The 22,196-nt window shown below is 46.6% G+C and overlaps 2 protein-coding genes across 4 annotated transcripts in view; one reads left to right on the top strand and one right to left on the bottom strand.

Annotated features, from left to right (window-relative positions):
* LOC142466904 (uncharacterized) overlaps window positions 1-11,173 on the top strand; it is a 65,215-nt gene extending 54,042 nt beyond the window's left edge. For both annotated transcript variants that reach the window (XR_012788269.1, XR_012788270.1), the window contains 4 exons: window positions 54-215; window positions 10,198-10,266; window positions 10,780-10,892; window positions 11,014-11,173. The gene's annotated coding sequence lies outside the window, so the exon portion shown is untranslated. The remainder of the gene's footprint in view (window positions 1-53; window positions 216-10,197; window positions 10,267-10,779; window positions 10,893-11,013) is intronic.
* Window positions 11,174-13,316: 2,143 nt separating this feature from the next.
* MYH7B (myosin heavy chain 7B) overlaps window positions 13,317-22,196 on the bottom strand; it is a 101,265-nt gene continuing 92,385 nt past the window's right edge. For both annotated transcript variants that reach the window (XM_075572478.1, XM_075572479.1), the window contains 8 exons: window positions 21,894-22,086; window positions 19,964-20,167; window positions 18,951-19,076; window positions 17,521-17,691; window positions 16,851-16,955; window positions 15,976-16,071; window positions 14,694-14,831; window positions 13,317-13,455 (listed from right to left, as the gene is read on the bottom strand). In XM_075572478.1, coding sequence (XP_075428593.1) covers window positions 13,444-13,455; window positions 14,694-14,831; window positions 15,976-16,071; window positions 16,851-16,955; window positions 17,521-17,691; window positions 18,951-19,076; window positions 19,964-20,167; window positions 21,894-22,086 — 1,045 coding nt within the window. In that variant the 3' untranslated portion in view covers window positions 13,317-13,443. The remainder of the gene's footprint in view (window positions 13,456-14,693; window positions 14,832-15,975; window positions 16,072-16,850; window positions 16,956-17,520; window positions 17,692-18,950; window positions 19,077-19,963; window positions 20,168-21,893; window positions 22,087-22,196) is intronic.

Raw genomic sequence — 22,196 nt, 5'->3', positions numbered from 1 at the left:
AACACTGCCTGTGTATTGGTTCTTTCATTTCCCGGGCCTGTATGTTTTACCAGATCAGAGCTAGAAGTGCCAGGGCGTGGTTCCCAAGCTTCCCGGGAAGTCTGCAGCGTGCGGTGCTGTGTGTGTGTATCCAGTCACAAAGGCCTCCAGCCCTTTTTCCAGTTGGCAGGGCAACTCTTTCAGATGGTGTCTGAGATGTGGAATTCACACAGGTGGTGAGTATATGTGATTTTTATATTGTCTCTCCCCCTCTGGGAATTCGTTACCTAAATTGTGACTGTGGGTTGGGTTGAAGTCCCTTGATAAAATTGTGCTGGTTTGAGTCCAGATATTTTTGTGCACGACTGTACTGTCATCTCTGATCTGGGTGAACGACCATTGTATATTGTATAAAGCATAAGAATTTTATTTGTCTTTGCTGTTATTGTTTGCCACTATTTTGTTCTTTTTCTTTTAAGTTACTAATGGGAACTAATTTAAGTAAGAAGGACCCTGGAGGTAAGCCAGAGGTTATTATTAAGTTTAAAACTAACAAAGTTAATAATGATAAGACCAATCAAGTTATGCCTTGCAAGCGCAAACCTGGGCAGACTCCAAAACAATTTGTTGCGCAAACAGTAGGTGATTTTTACTGCAATCCGTTTGTTGACTGTGTTGCTGGCTGGTCAGAAACTATGAATCTGTTGATCTGTTTCCTAGAGAGGGTACATTTGATGATTTTCATATATCAATGTTGAGAGGCACCTGTCTGAATGATCGGCGTGGCCGTGGTTTTCTGGTGACCCTGGGTGGAATAAGAAATATATGAGAGAATGTTCTCTGGTATGGGTTAAGCTTGCCCCGTACGGATGTGATGTGGCATCTGAGACTCCAGTCTTTACGGCTCCTCCATCGTATGTAAACTCCCTGTATCCAGTTCTGCCTTTTGCCCCAGCAGCTTTCAGTGATGAAGAGGTTATAATTGCAGCCACCTCTGGTCCCGTTGTGCAGTCAGTTGTGACAGAGGAAAAAGTTTGCCTGTGGAAGTTGTTAGTTCTGTGTCTGACAGCACGCGGAGTAAAACTGTTATGGGTCATTTGGGTGATCCTACGGTTTCTAAATCAGGAGATGAAACAGATTCTGAATGTGGAGAGAGTTATATAACACACAGATGAACACGTCGCTCGCCAAACAAAAGACAACAAAAAAGCTACCTGGTGCATGGTGGAGGAAATAGCACAGAAAACACACAGATAAATGATCACAGAGGATCACAAAAAGCCCCCAATAACTGCACTCAAAATAGATCACACTACCAATAATAGTGTCAACTCAATGAAAGCCAGAAGTAGCCTAACCCATAAATGGGGTCAACCGCTAAGATCACACTAGAGTGCATGAAAATAATAAAGTTTTATTAAACCAATAATTAAAATCCAACGAATGAACCATAAAAGTACATGAATAAAATCCCCATACGTTGGATGGAGGCAAGAAAAGGTAAGAAATGTTTTATAATGCCTAAATAGCAAAAACAACAACAATGATGCTGTAATCAGGTATACAGCCACATGTAAGTTGTGCACAAGGCTGTGCAAACATAAGATCACAATGTGACGATAGTGAGGGTTTGGCCCGGGATTAACGGGGTTACTCCCCAAGGGCCCCCCTCTAACCTCGCCAGGGAGACAAGGGGTTAACTGGGCTGAGGCCCAGAACTGTGACTTAACCCTTGTTAAATAACATGAAAATGCTTATTCCCCTGTGTAAATGATGTTGTTGCTGGATCAGGGTCTGCATAACCCACCCACTGGGACTTAAGGGGTTAATCTTATATGCAGTGCTGAATAAACAGTTACCTGAAAACTGGTAATTTGGTAACTGAGTAAGCCAGGACCCTGAGCCTTGGGGTACAGCCTCCGGGTCACCCCCCAAGTACACACATATTAAAAATATAACTTTGTCATAAGAGGGACATATATTTTTGATAAAGTGACTTTTTGCAGTTTTTGAAATACACAGGCAGAATGCTAATAATGGTGTGCTAATGTACAGGCAGAATGCCTGTCTTTGTAATGCGTAAGGAGCCAAATGGTGCCTCACATGAGTATTCACTGGAAGTGTATATCAACAGAGAGGTGTGATACATCGCCCTGATCAATAGGTAACTGACCTAATTGGTTATGCGAAAAGCAAAAGCCCACTTCAAAAGGTTTATTGACGTGGCCAGTAGGATGCTAAATAGGATATCCTGCTAGATTTGAGCCTGGCTTCCCAGGGGAATTGTTTATGCGGGAAGCAGGCAAAAGGAAGGGAAGGGTTTGTTATTCACACCTTCCAGCAAAAGGTATTCCCCAACAGGATATCAAAAGTGAGTAACTTTATTAAATATAAGGATACTATGAGATGTCCTTGGCTGAACCGGCTAAGAATTACATAAGTGTATTGGCGAGAGTAAGCCGATCTTGGGAAGTCTAAACATTGAATATGTAACTGCTGCTAAATGCCAGATATTAATATCTCTATTAATGTTCATATTACAATGTAATTTTTGGTCTTCCTACGCGCGTCAGGTGTCCCAGAATGCAGTAATATATCTCACCTGACTGTATGTATTACGGAGCGCAAGTTATGCAATGATTTGCAGTAAATATGAACTTTTGGTTAAGTCTGAGACCCCCCAGAGTTCTACTGCAGATGTGCCAGCTAGCAGGGGGGCCTGTCCTAAAATGTGTTCCCCCACCAAAGATTGGCTGGAGATAATTGCAAACCAATCCCAGGGTCTTAATGTTACAGATAGAGGGACAAAGGGTTTATAACCTGCTGTTTCCCATCTATCCTTTGTCTTCGTTTGCTGAATGATTTCCTGATTGCTGGATGAAACTGCCAGTTCAGATGGGACTGTTTTCATTATTTTCATCTTTTACGTAAGTGTCTATATTTTGCCTGTTATTGTAGAATCTGTTGTGTTCACCTTTATCAAGGAATAAATTCTATTTATCATATCTAAGTCTCGTCCCAGTTCAAACCCAGGTATATATATATATTTATATATATATAGTTTTTTGGTGTAAATTACAGCCTGTCGCAAGCTACCGTGACACACAATGCAGAGCCTACGGCAGAAAAGCAATACTTATGACCACCAGCAGGATCAAAACAGGCCATACAGCAAGGTAAGTATATGACCTGTAAGCATACAGGGTGTGTATGCATGTGCACAGCTGCAGCCCAGGAGAGTAACCAGAGCAGACTTTGCCTCCAGACACCACCGCGTGATCGTCAACGTGCTGACGTCACACTACCATGACGTACGTTTCGCGCGTCACTGCGCGCTTTCTCAAGGGGGAGGAGTGAAAACGGGATGGACTGTGTAACCTAATATACCCTCCCCAAATGAGGAGGGGCGGTCTACTTGCTCATTGTGGTACTTGGTAGTACAGAGCAATGTGAGTGTAGGGATATATATTAACCCTTAAGTATCACTGCGACAAATAAACTCAGGAATCGACGAGGGGGAGGGGGGGGGGAAGGAGAGGGAAAGGGAAGGGAAAACAAATAAATAAAATTTCATGTACAAAAATATACCCCACATAAAATAATAAAGAATCCCGTAAAGGGATATGTAGTGAAATGATGTACAGGATATTGTGCAAAGCAAAGTACACAATAATGCACACTTAGGCTGCCAGGCACAAAAACGTCAAAGACAAGGAGACGCAAGGTGGATATAGGATAGTATATAGGTGTAGGAGTGGACTACTCTGATGGATCCGCCTATAGAGTCAAAACGGAACCTTCTAAGCTGATGGTGAATAGCGAGGCCCTATATACCGAAATCCCTCTAAACCCCCGGGAAAAAAATATATATATATATATTTTCCCAAACAATAATACTGAGGAATCAAAGAAAGGATGAAAAAATGAAACCTTCGTTAAGTCCATGGGGTGTAAGTGTGTTTAACGTATATATCCACCTACATTCGCATTGTCGCAGTTTTGTATCCCAGTTGCCCTTGCGAAGGCCCCAGGGTATGTGCGCAATGCCCATAAAGCGTAGATTAGAAGCGTCTCCCTGATGTATGTCATTTATGTGTCTGGCAACTGGTGTGTCAAGTTTATTCCGAACCAAACCCAGATGTTCCAGGATGCGCACCTTGAAGGCTCTGTGGATTTCCCCAACATATTGTTTCCCACGTGAACATTGAATCAAATACACTTCCCCTGTGGTAAGACAGTTGATAAAATCTTTGGTAGTGTAGATAGTTTGTGATTTTGAGTCCGTGAAAGTTTTACGGACTTTAATTGATGGACAGGCCTTACAACGACCACAGGTGTATGTCCCACATGGTTTGTTACCTAGCCATGTACGTGTGGGTTTTGTCTGGAAATGGCTCCATACCAGACGGTCACGAAGATTGCGTGCTCTATGGCTAACCATATTCGGTGTAGTCTGTAGTATTTTTGACAAATCGTCATCTTGGAGTAAGATATGCCAGTGTTTGTTTAAAATCTGGCGGACAGATTGCCACTGACTACAGAAGGTGCCGATAAAGAGTATCGTTTGTACCTTTTCATTATCATATCCAGGATGCTCTATAAGCAAAGTTGGCCTTGGAGTATTAAGTGACCTGTTATAGGCTTTCTTAATGACTGATTTAGTATACCCCCTTTCCGTGAAACGTTTAGTAAGGTCTTTCATCTGGGCTTTAAATTCTGTCATGCTAGAGCAGTTTCTCTTTAAACTGAAAAATTGACCTGTAGGAATATTATGTATCAATTGTCTAGGGTGGTGACTATCCGCCTTCAATAAACTATTCGTAGCGGTAGGTTTAAGATAAATTGTCGTTTCTAACTTGCCACCCTCCTGTTTCGTAATCATAATGTCAAGAAAATTGATACTTTCCTTTTGTACTTCATACGTCAATTTAAGGTTATGTCCGTTGACGTTAAGTTTGTTTATGAACTCTACCAAAAGTTTCTCTGTGCCATTCCATAAAAGGAGCACGTCATCAATATACCAAGACCAAAGGGCTATATGGTCTGTATAGATGGAATGGTCATCCACGAACACCACGGCTTCCTCCCACCAGCCAAGACAGAGGTTGGCATAGGTGGGAGAGCGCACGTGGTGCCCATGGCTGTTCCCTGGATTTGATGGTATATCTTTTTATTGAACAAAAAGAAATTTGTGCACAGCCTTGTGCACAGGTTACATGCGACTGTATACCTGATTACAGCATCATTGTTGTTGTTTTTGCTATTTAGGCATTATAACACATTAATTACCTTTTCTTGCCTCCATCCAACGTATGGGGATTTTATTCATGTACTTTTTTTTTTTCCAACAAAAATTTTTTTTATTGGGGTATGGTACATATCCAACATGGTCTAACAACACATTGTCATACATTGGTGTCCATAGTCCCTTTTTCTCTTTTTCCGATCTGAACAAACTAGGACATACAAGGAAGACCGACAGACAGGACAAACAGCACTAACAATTTTTTTTCCCCTCTTCCGGTGTCACATCTTTCTGGTGCGGGGCCACTTTAAGGAGCCCTGACTCACTCTTAGGGCAGTGTCAGTCATCCCTACCTGTACCCCTTCTATTTACTGTCCGTACTGTTACTTCAGCGGAGAATGCATCTCGATCTATCAGGACAATATGTTGGTGGCGTCTACCCCGGGGATATCTGATTGGGCCAGCCACGGGGTCATTGACCAGACTCGTCAATTGTTCCATCCAGCAAACATACCAAATTCTATTCCGAATTTTCGTAATTGTGGGTAAATCTGGTTGCTTCCATAATGCTGCGATTTCGCACCTCATGGCTGTTGCAAAATGTGCAATCAATTTCTGTGCCGGTCTGCTTAGCCCCCGGGTGCGTCTGCCTAGCAGGAACAGCCAAGGGTCCAAGGGGACCTCAAGTCCGAGGATTCGCTGCAGCCAATTGCGAATCTATTCCCAAATTGGGGCCACTTTGGTGCAACCCCACAGCATATGCAGCAAGTCTGCTTCTTCCCCACATTGTTTTGGATACAATGGGGGGTAACGTTTTACAAAGTTTGCTAATCGCATTGGGGTGAGGTACCACCTCATCAGGACTTTATATGCATTCTCCTTTAAAGTAGTGCATATAGAGCTTTTTGCCGCTGCCAGTACTATGGTGTCCCAGTCTGCATCCTCTAGAGTTTCCTCTAGGTCCATCTCCCATTTTGTTCTGTAGCTAAGTTTGTTGTCGTCTCCTGTCCCCGGACAGACCACCTCTCTGTAAATCCTAGATGTGAGTCCCGTTGTGTCCGTTCCTCTTGAACACAGTTGCTCAAAATTAGTGCGCCTGGGGCATTTTGGAGTTTTTATGTAGAATGCTCGTATGTGGAGGTAACGGAAAAATTCAGAGTTTGGCATCTCTTTTTCTGATTTCATTTGCTCAAAGGATTTTATAGAACTGCTACCCTCCAGATGTAGGAGCCTCGTGAGGCCTTTCTGATTCCAGATTGCTACGTTTCTGCTCGGCAGGCCTGGAGCGAAACCAGGGTTCCCTACAAACGGGGTCATTAATGTGTGCCGTGTTGTAAGGGCACACCGATATCTGGTGGCCTCCCAAGTCGCCAACGAGCTGCTCACCATGGCTAGCAGCTCTCCTACGCTCTTAAATACCTGTGTTGGCAGCCAGATTAAGTCCTGCAGTGCCACTGGGGCACAGCAGTCTTTTTCCAGTTCGACCCACCTTCTCAGGTTTGGATTCATGTGCATGTGGATTATTTGGGATAATTGGGCCGCTCTGAAATACGATATCAAGCAAGGTACTGCCAGTCCTCCTCTAAGAGTTGGTCTAATTAGCGTACTAGATTTAATGCGTGGTTTCTTATTACCCCATACACATTTCACCATAGAGGACTGCAAGCGGAGGATGTCTTCCTTGGCCACTTGTACCGGGAGGGTCTGGAAGAGGTACAAGTTTCTGAGGAGGAGATTCATCTGGATGCTCTGGATCCTGCCAATCCGGGAAATTGCATAGCCTGACCAATTACGGAGATCCTCCCTCAGAGCCCTAATTAGTCTGGGGTAATTGGCTTTATATAGAGCGCTGTAATTTTTGGTAATGTTAACCCCTAGGTATTTAATGGAGGAGGCTTGCCATTTGAAATTGAAATTCACATCTATTCATTTTTCGGTGACCTTTGGCAGGTTGATGTTTAGGGCTTCTGACTTGGACTGATTAATTTTGAAACCAGAGATCTTATTAAATTCGCCTAACACACCAAAAACATTCGGCAGAGAGGTAAGAGGTTGCGACAACGTTAGAATAACGTCATCTGCATACAGGACCACCTTGTGTGACTGTTCTCGGATTTTTATTCCTGATATGTCTGGGTTAAGGCGATATGTGCCGCCAAGGGCTCTATGTATAGGCCAAAGATAAGTGGGGACAGGGGGCATCCCTGCCTGGTGCCACTCTTTATCTGAAATGCTTCCGACGGGAAGCCTTGGTGTCTAACCCTCGCCGTCGGTTTCTGATAAAGAGCTAGAATAGCGCCAAACATTCTACCCCCTATGCCAAACTCTCCGATCGTCTCTCTCAGGTAGGGCCAATCGATCCGATCGAAGGCTTTCTCGGCATCTAGACTTAAAACCATAGACGGGATATTCTGTCTTTGAGCCAAATCGATTAAGTCTATAATCCGTCTAGTATTGTCTGCTGCCTGCCTCCCGCATATGAACCCTACCTGATCAGGGTGGACCAGCTTTGGCATAACTTTGTTTAACCTGTTAGCCAACAATTTGGAGAAGATTTTAGTGTCCGAATTTATTAGTGATATTGGTCGGTAACTTTGACAATCTGCTGGGTCATTTCCTGGTTTGTGTATCACTGAGATGGACGTCTGGAGCATCTGGTTAGGTATTGGGGCACCCTCTAGGAAGGAATTAAACATTTTAAGAAGGTGAGGAGCTAGTAATTTCCGGAATTTTTTGTAATATAGATTAGAGAAGCCATCCGGGCCCGGTGCCTTGGAAGGCTTCAGTGACTTGATTACCTCTGTTAGCTCCTCCCCCGTAAAGTCTTCCTGTAGCGCCTCCCTCTCCTCTCTGCCCAATCTGGGTAGCTTTGCTCCCTTCAAGAATGTCTTTAGCTGCGTACGAGTGGTCTTGTTATGTGAGACCATCGCCCCATCATAGAGGGTCTCGTAATAGGTTTTGAATTCGTCTACAATTTGTTTTGGGTCAGAAGTGTAGCCATCTTTTTTTGTCCTAATTGCCTGTATGTGAAAATTCTTATATGTCTTATGCCTTAGCTTATTGGCAAGTGGGGTATCTGGCTTGTTCGCTTTTTCATAGAATTTCCGCTTGGACCAAGTCATCTCCTTCTCAACTCGGGAGGCCAGCAGTAAATTTAGTTTTGTTTTGGTGTCAAGCCAGGCCTTCAGGGTCTGTGCTTGCTTGTTAGTTTTATGTAGGGCGGAATGGGTTGCCAATTCAGATTGTAGTTCCTTAATCTTACTTTCTTTATCTCTTTCCGCCTACTCGCTATCCCTATGAGTTCTCCTCGTAGAGTTGCCTTATGGGCCTCCCATAGGGTGGACTGTGATGTCACACTTCCAACATTTTCGCGAAAATGTTCCCTGATTCTATCCCCCACCTTCAACTCAATTTCGGGGATTTTGAGCAATAACTCATTGAGTTTCCAAGTCGCTCCTGGCCTGTCTAGCCTAAAATCAGTGCACCGCAGCTCGATTGGTGCATGATCTGACCATGAAATATCATGGATTCCCATGTGGGAGATCTGCGAAACCATTCTATTGGACACAAAGAGGTAGTCTATCCTGCTGTAGCGGTCGTGTGGCTGCGAATAGAATGTAAACTCCTTCTCTCCCTGGTGCTGCTCGCGCCAAATATCGACAAGCCTATTGGCCTTTAGGCCTTGGATCCACGAAGTTCTACCTTTCGGTCTCCTTAATGTTACTTTTATGTCTAAAGCAATTATTCCCATGATCTGTTATTTATATTATCTGTTATTTATTTGATTACCACGTGCATTACTACTGTGAAGCGCTACACTGGCGACACACTTTATTCGAGCTCGGCTAGTCCCACGAATACGGGTATACCCGGGTGTATTGAGGTTTGTGACTGTTTTCTGCCCGAGTGCATTGAGTTATTTTCCGGCAGGGATTGAAGCATTTTATTCCCGTTGGCTGCAATACTGCACAGTACATATATATTTACTGCATTACAATTCATGAATTTATGCCATCTGGTAGACACGCGAAGCATTGCAGCCTATTAAATCCTAATCATTATCATTTAACAGATCAGCCGCCCATCAGCCAGGCATGAACCCAGGCTGGGAAGGCAAATGCAACGGGGCTTGTCAGAGGTGAGGAGCGGCGCATTCCAGGTATCTGCCAGGTACATACCGGGTATTTGCTCGAATAAAGTGTGTCGGTGCAGTATGTACATTAATGGCGCTATATAAATAAAGACATACAATACAATACAGCATTAGTAGCTTCTGTGTTAGGGGGAAACAGTGTTACAGTAATAACAATGACTCTTTACACCAGACACACGCTGACACTCACATGCTGATTTAATCCCCGCACAGAAGAGACCTGGCTTATTAATATAGTTATCTCCGCATTGTTCTCACCCCTGTAATAATTATTATTCTTCCCTGTAACTTCCCCAATGTCCTTGTGTTCCAGCCGCACTTCTCCTGTTCAACCACAAGGTGTCACCCAATCCTCACTCACCCCAGGGTATTATCTGCTGCAGCTGCAATACTTGTTTAACCCATTAAACATTGGTGATGCTTTTTTATTAAACGATATCTTTGACAATGAAAACCCGGATAAAATGGATTGTCAATATTTTCATACACAGCTATTTGTTCTTAGGGATACAACTGAAATGAGGTGTGACACTTTATGTGTGTGTGTGACACGGTGTGTGTATGTGTGTGTGTGTGTGTGTGTGTGTGTGTGTGTGTGTGTGTGTGTGTGTGTGTGTGTGTGTGGCAGCGGCCCAGTAAAACACAGGGGTAACTAATCGTTACAGGGCGTTATAATTGGCAGCTCAGCCAAGCAGTCAGATGTGTAGGAATCTCAGCAATGTTCTGGGGTTCTTGTTCTTTAATTAGAAGATAGTTGAGCTGGCTGGAGATGGGAGGTTATACTCACTATGGCTTCACATTGCAGCATGTTCAGTTTCAGGTGAGCAGCCCAGATAAGGAGCCCGTCAGACTAGGGATTAAACTGAGCGAGTGCTGGGAAAGTAAGCAGGTGTGTAACTCACTGCTCTGTGTCGCTAATTAGAAACTTTATTACAGAACCCACAATAATGAGTAGAAACTGATATTAAAGACAGACAACCCGCCCCCAAATGCCTGAAAATACAGAATATAGTGTAATAGTCGCACATTACACACAATCACAAAATACACACATAGCACGCGACTGCCAGGGGTTTTTACAATGAAACGTCACACAATACACCCTGTTCTGTATCACTTTACCTGGGGGGGCAATAGATGGATAGAGGGGTCTCTCTGATTGCCCCGGGGTAGTGTGAGCCCCAGGACCATGAGGCTGGAGCCCCCCAGCGCTGGGAGGTCCGAGGATGGTGCAGTAAGGGGCTGTTTATCAGGGGAACCTGCATATTAAGGGTTATATCTACACACCCAGCATACAGGACGAGCTCTGGGCAGCCACTGATTCCTGTGCTAAAGGGCCGGTCCTCGGACACAATTACTGCTTTGTCTTTCTTATCTTTTTATCCCAACAATATTCTCACAGGAAATGTATTACTGGTAAAACTGCTGCAAATCCCCCGATCTCTGCATCTCCCGGTAACTATTAGAGTGTCAGCGACAGGACAAGAGAAGGAAAAAGGGCCGACACTTACAAATGTAAGATTATTACACATTTCTCACACTTTGGGTATATGGGTTGGATAGATCTAGTGCTCTATTCAAGACAAGGTGGAGGTCTCCTGAAAACTATTAATTTCCCTTTTTTGATCTTTTCTAGGTCTTCGACGAATGACTTGAAGAAGGGCCTGGTGGCATACTTGGGACAATACATATTTGCTATTGTAGTAATGTAAATCGAGCCCAATACCATGACATATCTGCCTTCTTGTCAACTTTTTTTTTTTTACCACAAGGGGAATTATTTTATTAAACAAGGAATTGTAATCCAGGAAGGGCTGTGTGTTCCGTAAAGAGGTGAAATAAATATTTGTAGCTTTCTCATTTTAATTGAAATGTTCATATCCATTTTAATTCCCCCCCTTCCTGCAATATTTCTGTTTTGATATCGATCGCTCACTCGTAACTCACAACTGGTGTAAATAAAATAGAGATACTTCTAGGTAAAAGGTTTCATTTTTCCGTAGTAAAATCCTCGCATTCTCCTTGTTTTGCGTTATAATACGTTTTACTGCGCGCCTTGGCAGGATTTAGCAGCCATTGAAGCAGCGGTCACCACTGATCAGCATCTGTTTTTCATTTTATATTACTTTAAGAGATCTCTTCTTTTCCAACGCTGTGTTCATTTTGTTTTTTAATCCAATGGTTCGATCGAGAGAGAAGCATTTTCAAATATTAAGCGCCTGGGATGTTAAAATGGAGCTCTCCCCGGAGCAGTTTAAAGGTTTCTGTGGTGGCTTCAGATGCTACAGATTCGCTGCCGTGTCAACGCGCCTCTTTGCCAGCAGGAGCGCAGGCACTGGGGTAACTGCGGTAACTTGCATAGCCCACTACAGAAAGAGTGCTTGCCGGGCGCGCGCACGCAAGTAGCGACGCCGGCACCATAATTTCAGCCTAAAGCAGGACATACTTAGGGGGCAAGATACTAATATAGGAAATAAACGGATTGATTTGGGGCATTGCTGCTTGAACACATTTATACACTATTCGAATGAAAAAGCAGTGAGCCATCTGACCGGGGGCAAACAAGTCATGGTGACTTGTAGGCTAGAGGACTTGTCACCTTCCAGTTAGACGAGCTCTTTAATTGGCGGCCGGCTCGGGACCTTCGTGTGGCGCCCGGCACGGGACATTGATGTGGCGATGTGGCGCCTGGCACGGGACCTTGGTGTGGCGCCCGGCACGGGACATTGATGTGGCGCCCGGCTCGGGACCTTGGTGTGGCGCCGGCTCGGGACCTTGGTGTGGCGCCTGGCACGGGACATTGGTGTGGCGCCCGGCACGGGACATTGGTGTGGCGCCCGGCACGGGAGCTTGGCGTGGCGCCCGGCTCGGGACCTTGGTGTGGCGCCTGGCACGGGACCTTGGTGTGGCGCCCGGCACGGGACCTTGGTGTGGCGCCCGGCACGGGACCTTGGTGTGGCCTTTGGACTCTCTGCTCCTGCTAACTTCATACCAGTTTCTTAGGCAATTAAATCAAAAGGAGCGTCTCGCATATATCCAAGTAGTCCGCTGCCACGGAGGCTCAGACTGCCACAGACTGAGCGGCATTCAGTCAGGAAAAAGGTATTAGCCGACACTCCAGAGGACCTGGTGAAACCGTGAGAAATGTATTATATTAACGGATCAACGTTTCGGTCCTTAGTCAAGGTATCTTGACACTGGTCTTCATAAAGGACCGAAACGTTGATCCGGTAATATAATACGTTTCTCGCGGTTTCACTGAGTCCTCTGGAGTGCCGACTAATACTATTTTTTCCATACCAGTTGCTTAGGCAGTCAACTGTGGTTTTTCACACAGATACTCGCTTGTAAGTTAGGGCAGGGGTGCGCAAACCGGCGGGCGCGAGATTTTTCGTGGGGGGGGAGGCAATGGATGCAGAGGCCCCGCGCTCTTCCCCATGGCATTTAAAGTAAATGCTGGAGGACTGCGCAACTCGACCTACAGAGATTCAGAGGCTTGGTGTGACGGCAAAGCGGCGGGGTCACATGACCCTGCGGTGTCATTTGACGCTGGCAAAACAGGTAAGCGGGGCGCGAGCACTAGGGGGAGCAGGCAGGGGGGCAGAGCTCCAAAAGTTTGCGCACCCCTGAGTTAGGGTAATGTGAATGTATATGATACAGATGGTATAATTGCTGGCATAATGTTGCCGTATAGTAATTTGTAAATCTTTTAATGTATCTAACATGACATTACAGGAAGCTTGCGGCCCCTAAATGTTTCTGATCTGGTCCCCCTGGAGAAGCAGTTGAAGAGCCGTGACTTAAAGTTTAGGGCCAATTGGCCATTTTGATGGTACAGTATACGATGAGAATTGTAAAGTAACTGTAGAATCACAGAACTGAGCAACGCTCCGTCACAGACACATTCTCACAACAGCAGATACAAGATACACTGCGGCGTTTGCTTCAGTTGCTTTAATTCACTTATACAGAGGGAAGGGAGTGGGGATCACGGCTGTTGCAGCTGTTTTGGTTGGATGGGCAGAGGGGGGTTTGCAGGAACACGGTGTAGGGAGCTCCAGCTTCCTCATTCCTCGTGCTGTCAATGGAAGGAAAAGAAAAACGGATTCATTTCAGCTATTAAAGCTATTTTACCCGTACTGCCCCCTTTGCAATTCCCTACCGCGCACCATCAGCCTCTCCCCCGCTTCCAAACAACCCTGAAAACGCACCCTTTCCAGGCAACCTATCTGGCATACCTCTAATATCCAACCCCACCGGGACCAGCTGCGTGGCTGAACCAATCTCTATCCTATATAACCCCCCCCCCCCCACAAACCGTAATGGAATCAGCTGTCAGACTGGACCATATTCCAACCTGAGACACTCCCCCACCCTACAGTGTGCAGCCGCCAGCTCACCGTCCTGTTTCAGCGCTGCCCCTCTAGCGTGTAAGCTCTCAGGATCAGGGCCTGTATTACCTCTCTCTCTGTGTGTGTGCTGGTGTGGCCTCACTTGTATGTACCTTTATGTACTTTACATCTCTTTGTACCGCGCTGCGGAGTATGTTGGCGCTATACAAATAAATGATGATGGTAATACGTGAGCGGTGCAAACCCCGACGCAAGATTAAAAAGTACAGATTTCAACTATTGGGTTGTTCAGACTTATAAACATATGCTAGTGGCATCATCTACACCAGAGGTGCTCAACGCAGTCCTCAAGACCCCCCCAAACAGGACAGGTTTTCAGGATATTCCAGCTTCAGCACAGGTGGCTCAATCAGAGGCTCAGTCGAAGATTGAGCCACCTGTGCTGAAGCAGGGACTGAATGAGCCACCTATGCTGAAGCAGGCACTGATTGAGCCACCTGTGCTGAAGCAGGGACTGATTGAACCACTTGTGCTGAAGCAGGGATAGAATAAACCACCTGTGTTGAAGCAGGGATATCCTGAAAGCCTGACCTGTTGGGGAAGGAGGTCTTGAACGCCCCTGATCTACATTAGAGATGGGCAAATGTGTGTGGTTTTTTTTAAAGTTCTCCAATATTTCATTTTCTTACTACTGTGCCTCTTTGAATATGTAATTTTTTTTTTTATGTCCTACAATTAACATCTTGTTTTTTTTTCCTCTAAAGGTTTAAATATTCTCCAAGAAAAAAAATCCGTTCTGGCAAAATTTGGAATATTTTCACATTGTCTAATACCCCACATTATCCAATATTCTCAAACTGTTTCTTTTTTTTATTTTTTGTCCAAAAATCTACCATTATTTAAAAAAATTAAAAAAATACATTTTTGGCGCCACATTTGGCGCTGGGGACACAGCTGGTCTCACCTTAGAAGAAGCCACTTCCCTGGTCCGAGCGCGCAGCTTGTTCACTTGCGACTCCGCCATGTCGGCGCGTTCCTCTGCGTCGTCCAGCTCGTGCTGCACTTTCCGGTACTTCCCCAGGTTGGAGTTGGCTTGTGTCTCCTGAGACGTGAGGGGGGAGGGGGGGAAGGGGCAGGGGGGGAGGGGGGGAAGGGGCAGGGGGGGAGGGGGGGAAGGGGCAGGGGGGAAGGGGCAGGGGGGGAGGGGGGGAAGGGGCGGAAGGGGCAGGGGGGGAGGGGGGGAAGGGGCAGGGGGGGAGGGGGGGGATGGGCAGGGGGGGAGGGGGGGAGGGGCAGGGGGGGAGAGAGAGAAGCGATCGTCTGTGTTCTGACGTGAAGGTTTTACGTCGCTGTTCCCGTTTAGCCAAATTAACGCGTGTGATCGGGCAGAAAGTGCTCCCTCCTGCTTGCGCGGTATAATGGTGCTGAGCATCTCTAGATTTAACGGCATTGCAGCCAGAGAAAATCTATAATGCGTTCTACTAATTGTTGAAAACTCGGCCTGGCCTCTGCTGCTTCTGTTTTCTGTTAGGTTTGTGCTGTTCCAGGAGAAGCGGGAGCCAGGAAGACTAAATACCTTGCGTTATACGTGTATGAGATCTCTGATAAATGCCCAATTTAATGCAAAACAAGAAAACAATGAAGAGTGGCTTGGCGGTAAGGAGGACTAGTTCGAATCCCCGGTGTCAGCCTTCCCTTTGGCCTTGGGAAAGTCTCCTTATTGCCCTCGGGCATTAAACATTAAATTGTAAGCTCTTCAGAACATACTACATGCGTTTAAAAAACAAACGTTTATGTACAGCGCTGTGTGTAGTGTCAGCGCTATATCAGGAATACAACAAATTCACGTGTGCTCTGATAATTAATATGCAGAATTTACATCTGAACATAAATTGTTACAAATGTTCCCATAACCTCTTAACTGGCAGTGAAAAGGTTAATCCTAATTGCGCTGCCCCCTGTTAATTTTTAGAAGTGCTGCGACTTTAACCGCGAGGGTCCTGAAGGGGCTTATCGCAGCTCCTCTGTGCGTGGGAAGTGTGAGGGAGGACTTCTTCCCGGAAATGGTGGTGGATGCGTGGGATCGCCGCCCAGCAGAGGTGGTAGGGGCTAATACAGCAAGGGGATACCAAAGCGTTGGGGTAGACCTAACGCCATCCTACATGTGAGACAAAGCTGGGGATTCTGCAGCAGACTAGGTGGGACAAGCGCTTCTTCCGCCGCCCGCCCGCGGTTCTGATACTCACGGCTTCTTCGGACTGTCGCTTGTAGCTCTTGACTTTCATTTGCAGCTTATCTATAAGGTCCTGCATACGCGCCAAATTCTTCCGGTCTTCTTCCGTCTGGAACAACCACAGGGAGTTTTATTCTTTTTACAGATCGGTAACAACATTTGTCTTGTGAAACCTCGGGAAAGGGTATTTTTTACATGTATTTCTTGTTTGTAATAATTAAAACCAGCCCGTGGGTAGAAGGTGGAACCTGGCGCTATTCTTGCGTGACCGGTACCTGTATGTAATACACTGGGAAGCCTTTTCCCCGTCCTGCAGAAGCTTTTAGTCCCACCCAGGACTAGGACTAGGCGGTCTAGGACATTTGGACACGGCTGTTTTGCCCGAGCCGAGCGCTGGCGCTTGGCCGTGACTCACCCCGCCGCCAGGACACTTTGCCGCTAAGGTAAGCCACTAACCTTAACCCTCACACTAATACCCTCTAATACTAACACTACCCTTTACCCCAAGCCCTAAAGTTAACCCCCTACCCTAAAACGTACCTTCTCCTCGAATGCCGGCGGGAGTTGGTGGAGCGGGACGGCCAGGACCTAATGTCCCATTCCGGGCTTGGACTGGAGGACTCTTAAGGTCCAGACTGGCTGAGTGTTCGGGAATGGCGGAGAGACTCCCCAAATCTTAGACTGGTGAGAAGTTCTCCCGACTGCTCTGAGTATGTATGTCTGCATACGTGTATCCGTATATGTACGAGTTCATGCATATGTACACGCAGTGTCGTATCCCCAGTCCGACACCGCGACCTAAGCTGATCTCTCCTGCAGCGCAGGGAAGAGGCGTCGCTGCATACCAGGCAGGGTCCCTGGAGAAATCTCCCCGTGCTGATCTCTTACCTGGTAGGTGAGCTCCTTTATCCGCCTCTCGTACTTCCGGATCCCTTTCTGTGTCTCCGCGCTCTTCTTCTGCTCGATCTCCAGCTCCCCTTCCAGCTCTCTCACCTGCAGCAACAAACCGCGGCGTTAGATGTCCCAGCTTTCGATTGAGCCACCTGTGCTGAAGCAGGGATATCCCCACTACCTGGCCTGTTGGTGGCTCTTGACGACTGGAGTTGCCTGCCCCTGTCCTAGAATGAACTGCATGGTTGAATCAAATGTGTTGAAAGCCGCATTCCCCCCACACGTCTCTCTACTGTGCGATTCTGTGAAGTCCTCTGCTTACTCTATTTAGCGACCCTTGTAGGTATTATTTCCCGAAAAGCTGCCTCCCCCGCCCTAGCGATTTCATGACATGACTGATGGACGAGTCTGTTTTCCTTCGGACACTGGAGAGAAATCGATTTCCTCTCGTTGGTCTGTATGGTTTCTTCTCGTGTTTCCCGGTCCCCCACCTCCCTTTCTCGTCTACGCCTGATATGTAAGCTCTTTATGCCTTTCACAGAAGACACGGAGACATTGGACCATGCGTATTTTCAGGTTTTTATCTATCTATCTGGGGAAGTGGTCTATATGCCTTGGATGTCCCTGCCGTCTATGTTGGTCATCCCCGAGAAGATAGGAAATGCACCTTGGCTTCCAGTTTCTGGATCTGCTTCTTGCCTCCTTTGAGCGCGATTTGCTCGGCTTCGTCCAGGCGCATCTGCAGGTCCTTGATGGTCTGCTCCATGTTCTTCTTCATTCTTTCCAGGTGAGAACTGGTGTCCTGCTCTTTCTTCAGCTCCTCGGCCATCATGGCTGCCTATAATGGTGACACAAAGTTGGCTTTACAATCGCCCCGAGTTCCTGGTGACGAGAGCATCTCGTGTTCTGTGACGGATGGCAGAGAGTGGCCCATATTTACAGAGCAGTGTTTTTTAGTAAGGCACCTTCTCTGGCCTGATGACACCGTACATCCGAATAAAGCCAATAGGCTGTAAGGTGTCTTACAGCTCGGGGTCACCACAGGAATGCCACCACCACTACCCAACGAAGGACGTCACCTGCACCTTCACCTCGTGGCACACAAGGCCCAGGAATCTTTTACAAAACCCTATGGCAGAAAATTATTTCACGCCTTATGATGCCCGAGGCTGCCAACGTATTGCAAAATAATTCCTTATGGCACAGAAGGGGTTTATTGTATAACAGACAACCTACAAATAAAACTCATAAAACATAGTGTGTGTGTGTGTGTGTGTGTGTGTGTGTGTGTGTGTGTGTGTGTGTGTGTGTGTGTGTGTGTGTGTGTGTGTGTGCGTGTGTGTGTGTGTGTGATTAGCTGGCCTTTCGAGCTAATAAATCCATATGTTCTACTTTGTTCATATATATTTGTAGAGCCTATGTCCAGTTGGCTGGTCTTACCTTGCCCAGGTATATAGTGACCATTATACACACAGGCAGCCAGCCTGGGGTAGGTAAGGCAAATAGTCTATATATTTTGGCAGTATCCCAATATCTCCTGGTATTGGAGTTGAGTGAATTACATGTGAATAAGTCATCTGACTTTAATATTAATTTGCATGTGCCGCTGTACAAATATTGCCAATCTCGTTAGGAAGCCCCCTCATGGCTGCGTTACCGCTGGTGCAATGGTTTTAGCGAAGAGGGTGATAAATAAAACCTCTGTTAAACACCGATATAAATGCATATTTTCATTCATCGATGGTTAGCGTACTTCTCTGTCCTATTTAATCCTTTATTTCTCATGACCTGTTTGATCTGAAGGTAGCTAATTCGTAAAGAAGGGGCCTGTTCCCTAAATGTGTACACTAGTAACCACTAATGGCGTTCCCTCTTTAGTGAGCTGACCTCAGGTTTTGCCAATATGCTATGAAGATGTTCTTGTTCAGTCATTCCCAGCCAGGGGGGTGGGGGAACTTCCTAGCGGTTCATGAGGTGTCTCCAAAGGGTCCCCCCCCCAAACAGTATGTAGGCAGGTCCCAGGTCCCGTGTGGAGACTGCGCACCTTAGCGTCGGGGGGCTGGGGTGGGGTGATGATCTCAAACCTATTTCCCGTACGTCAGTGATGGCCTTCTTGGCTTTCTCTTCTGCATTACGACATTCTTGCACGGCCTCTTCCACTTCGCCGCTCAGCTGAGACAGGTCCGCGTCCAGCTTCTTCTTCTGGTTAATGAGGCCAGTGTTCTGAAACACAGACATGGCGTTACTGAGCACTCGTGTGTGGGGAGTTACGACATCTTCATAGATAGATAGAATTAGTGTACAAACTGGCTAGGAATGGCACAGGCCGGAAGCTGTATTGGGTACTTGAGATATTTCTGCTTTGATAATATGATTGTGAATTACTTTGGCCTTTATCAGGGAATATTTAAACTGCAGGGCGTGCTTCTGATCGGAAACGCATCTGATTTTCACCTTGCATCACTGTACAGCATCATGGTAAATTGGTCAACCTTTGCTGGCTATTGGAGTTAGGAAGTCAGGGCTGTTTTTCTGGGGGTACGCGGGGATACGCAGTGTCCCCACCTTTTGCATACGGCTACTGTGTACGCTATTAACACCGTCGCCGTCTGCGCATGCGCGAGTTCTCACACGTGCGCATTGTTGGTAGACCCCCAATATCCCCCCTTTTCTTGCAGAAACAAAGCGCTGTAGGAAGTTACACGCCTGTTCTAATGAGGTGTCCAGTTCTGCGCCCCTGTCCAGCCACGTTTCTGCCCAGTCTCTCTCGTTAATGAGCCTCAGCTGAGTTGGAGGAGGCACCGTGCTGGGTTCTACGCTCATTGTATGTGGGTCAGAACCCTTTTTGTTTTTTGCTGCACACCTCACTTCCCTGCGCCTTAGCCACTCTCACTAATGATGTCACGGGTACAGTCCCCATGTTGGGTCCATGCGTCCACCTACTTCCCCACCGCCGCCCTATGGTCAGCACTGCAGCAAAGCAAACCTTTCTGTGCCCTGATACATGCACAAGTAGGGGGGTACTGGGTCATGGACACCATCTCAAACAAAGCAATGTGTTATTATTATTAGGATGGGGTGACAATGGGCTGCCTTGTTCCTCCCCGGACCTGTGCGTGCAAGAGGTTGACTCTCTCCGTTGCTTCCAGCAGCTCCTGCTCCGCCAGCTTCCTGCCCCTCTCCGCCTGCTCCAGGGCAGCCCGCAGCTCCTCCACCTCGGCCAGCAGGAGGTTGTTGCGTCTCTCCAGGGCCGCCGCCTGCTCCTTCAGGTCATCGTTGTGCCGGAGAGTATCGTCCAGCTCAATCTGCAGGTCCTGAAACACAACCGCTTCCCACATCACTGATTTATTTATACAATGTGTTACCAGGGAGTAACACAGTGAGAGTCACCTCTCGTTTCCAGGTATGTCCTGGGCACAGAGTTATCATGACAAATAATACATGGTTACAGACACAGTTACATAAGTGAGCAGGGTATACATTATATACAAGACCCACCAGGGTATGCTGCTTTCGGTGACCTGAGGCCCATATCTACCAAGCGGTGCTACGCGTTACGGCTGGATTACAACCACAACGAACCGATGCCAGTAAGATGTTTAAGGGGTTAAATCTGAATGATTGACACTTATGCGTATATTTAAATGAAATTTCATGTTATTTGGTAAATATGGAGAGCTGTTGGAAGGGGTTAAAGAGGGAATCCAGGCAGCTTCAAAAAATACATTTGTTTGACTTTATATATGCCGCCTTTGATCACCTTTTTATGGAAAACGAATTGCCTAAGCTGCCGATCGATTGAGTTCTTCCGTGATCGATCAGCGAAGATCCTGCTTCCAGGGTTCACTAAATGGCCGCCTTTCCATTTCAAATCAATCCTTCAGTCAGTGTAACTCAGCAGCTACAATGTATCCTTATATTACTAAGGTAACGTTATCTATTGTTACAGTTTGCAGCCCAAACTGCTGGGAATACTGGCAAAAAAAGATCACAAACAGGAAAGTGTGACAAAGATCTTGCACTGCTGGGGAGGTGGCTAAACCTGCTGTAGAAATCAAAGGCTGCTCAGTGTATTAACACTCATTAAAAATGTCATTAAGAGTTAAATACAAAAAAAAAAATATATCAAGTGTGATGTAATACTACAGATCTGATTTCTGTAATAAAACACATGTAGGATATTGCTGGGATTGCTCCTTTCCTTTGCGCAGGCAAAGCCCCCTCTCTCCTCCCTTCTTATGAGCTCTATCGGGGATTGTGTGGGCTGCAGGTTGAACAAGCAAAAAAAGGGATCAGGACAGGGCAAATTGGGATGCCCCAAGGAAAGAAGGGGACTAGGGACAAGGAAACAAAATAGAGTGGGTGCTACAGGCAAAACCCCAGTCAAGGAAAAAGCAAAGGGGGGGGGGGGAGGGGGAAAGGGTAGCACCCCGATAAGCAGAGCAACAAGGTTACTGCAAAAGAACCATTTAATGACTGTGATAGGCAAGCGCCTCCAACGTTTCGGTAACCTTGTTGCTCTGCTTGTTGGTGTGCTCGGCGCCCCCCCCCCCCCCCTGCTTACTACAGGTGAACTATTCTGGGACACGGATGAAAAGAACATTCTTAATTTCCAAAGAAGCCAAATATGTATGTGGAAGCGTTACACTGTCGTGTTATATGGGAATCTGAAGCTCTCAGTCTTAGGCGTGTAATATAGTGCGCGCTACCGTGCGCGCATGCGTGTCAATTATAATTGGCTGTGTCAGCCAGACGTTTCTACACTAGGGACGCGCGCACGGCTGTGAGCGGTGGTGTGGTAGACCAGGGAAAATACAATCAAATTGTATTTTCGTGCTGCTGCCACGCCTCGAAACAATCACAGCGCAGCCTAACGCTGTGATGTCAGTCACGCCCCCTAACCGCGCGCGTCACTGTTTGCACCCTAACAACTAAACGTGCACGCCACGTGCAACGCCGGGTGCGTGCACCTGCACCTACTATATAACAAGTCTTATATTGGTGCTAGGGCTACAGGAAGGTCGTTTTCAGATGACAAACCTTGATTTGGGACTGCAGATATCGGACCATTTTCAGTGACTCTGCCGCCTGGCGGTTGGCGTGATTCAGCTGGATCTCCATCTCGTTCAGATCACCTTCCATCTTCTTCTTGAGCCTGATTGCCTCGTTCCTGGCCTTGGTCTCTGCATCCAGACTGGCTTGCATGGAATCCATAGCCCGCTGGTGGTTCCGTCTAAACAGATCAATCGTTAAAGAAGCGGACGTAACCCCGGACACAAGGTCCAAAGGATAATACTATGGATGTTCATAACACAACTCGGGAGATGTCTCTGATATCGACAG

This window comes from Ascaphus truei, chromosome 15, assembly GCF_040206685.1.
Source record: "Ascaphus truei isolate aAscTru1 chromosome 15, aAscTru1.hap1, whole genome shotgun sequence".
NCBI classification, from domain to species: Eukaryota; Metazoa; Chordata; class Amphibia; order Anura; family Ascaphidae; genus Ascaphus; species Ascaphus truei.
The sequence above is the reverse complement of the archived record's forward strand: the minus strand, read 5'-3'. Positions and strand labels throughout refer to the sequence as shown.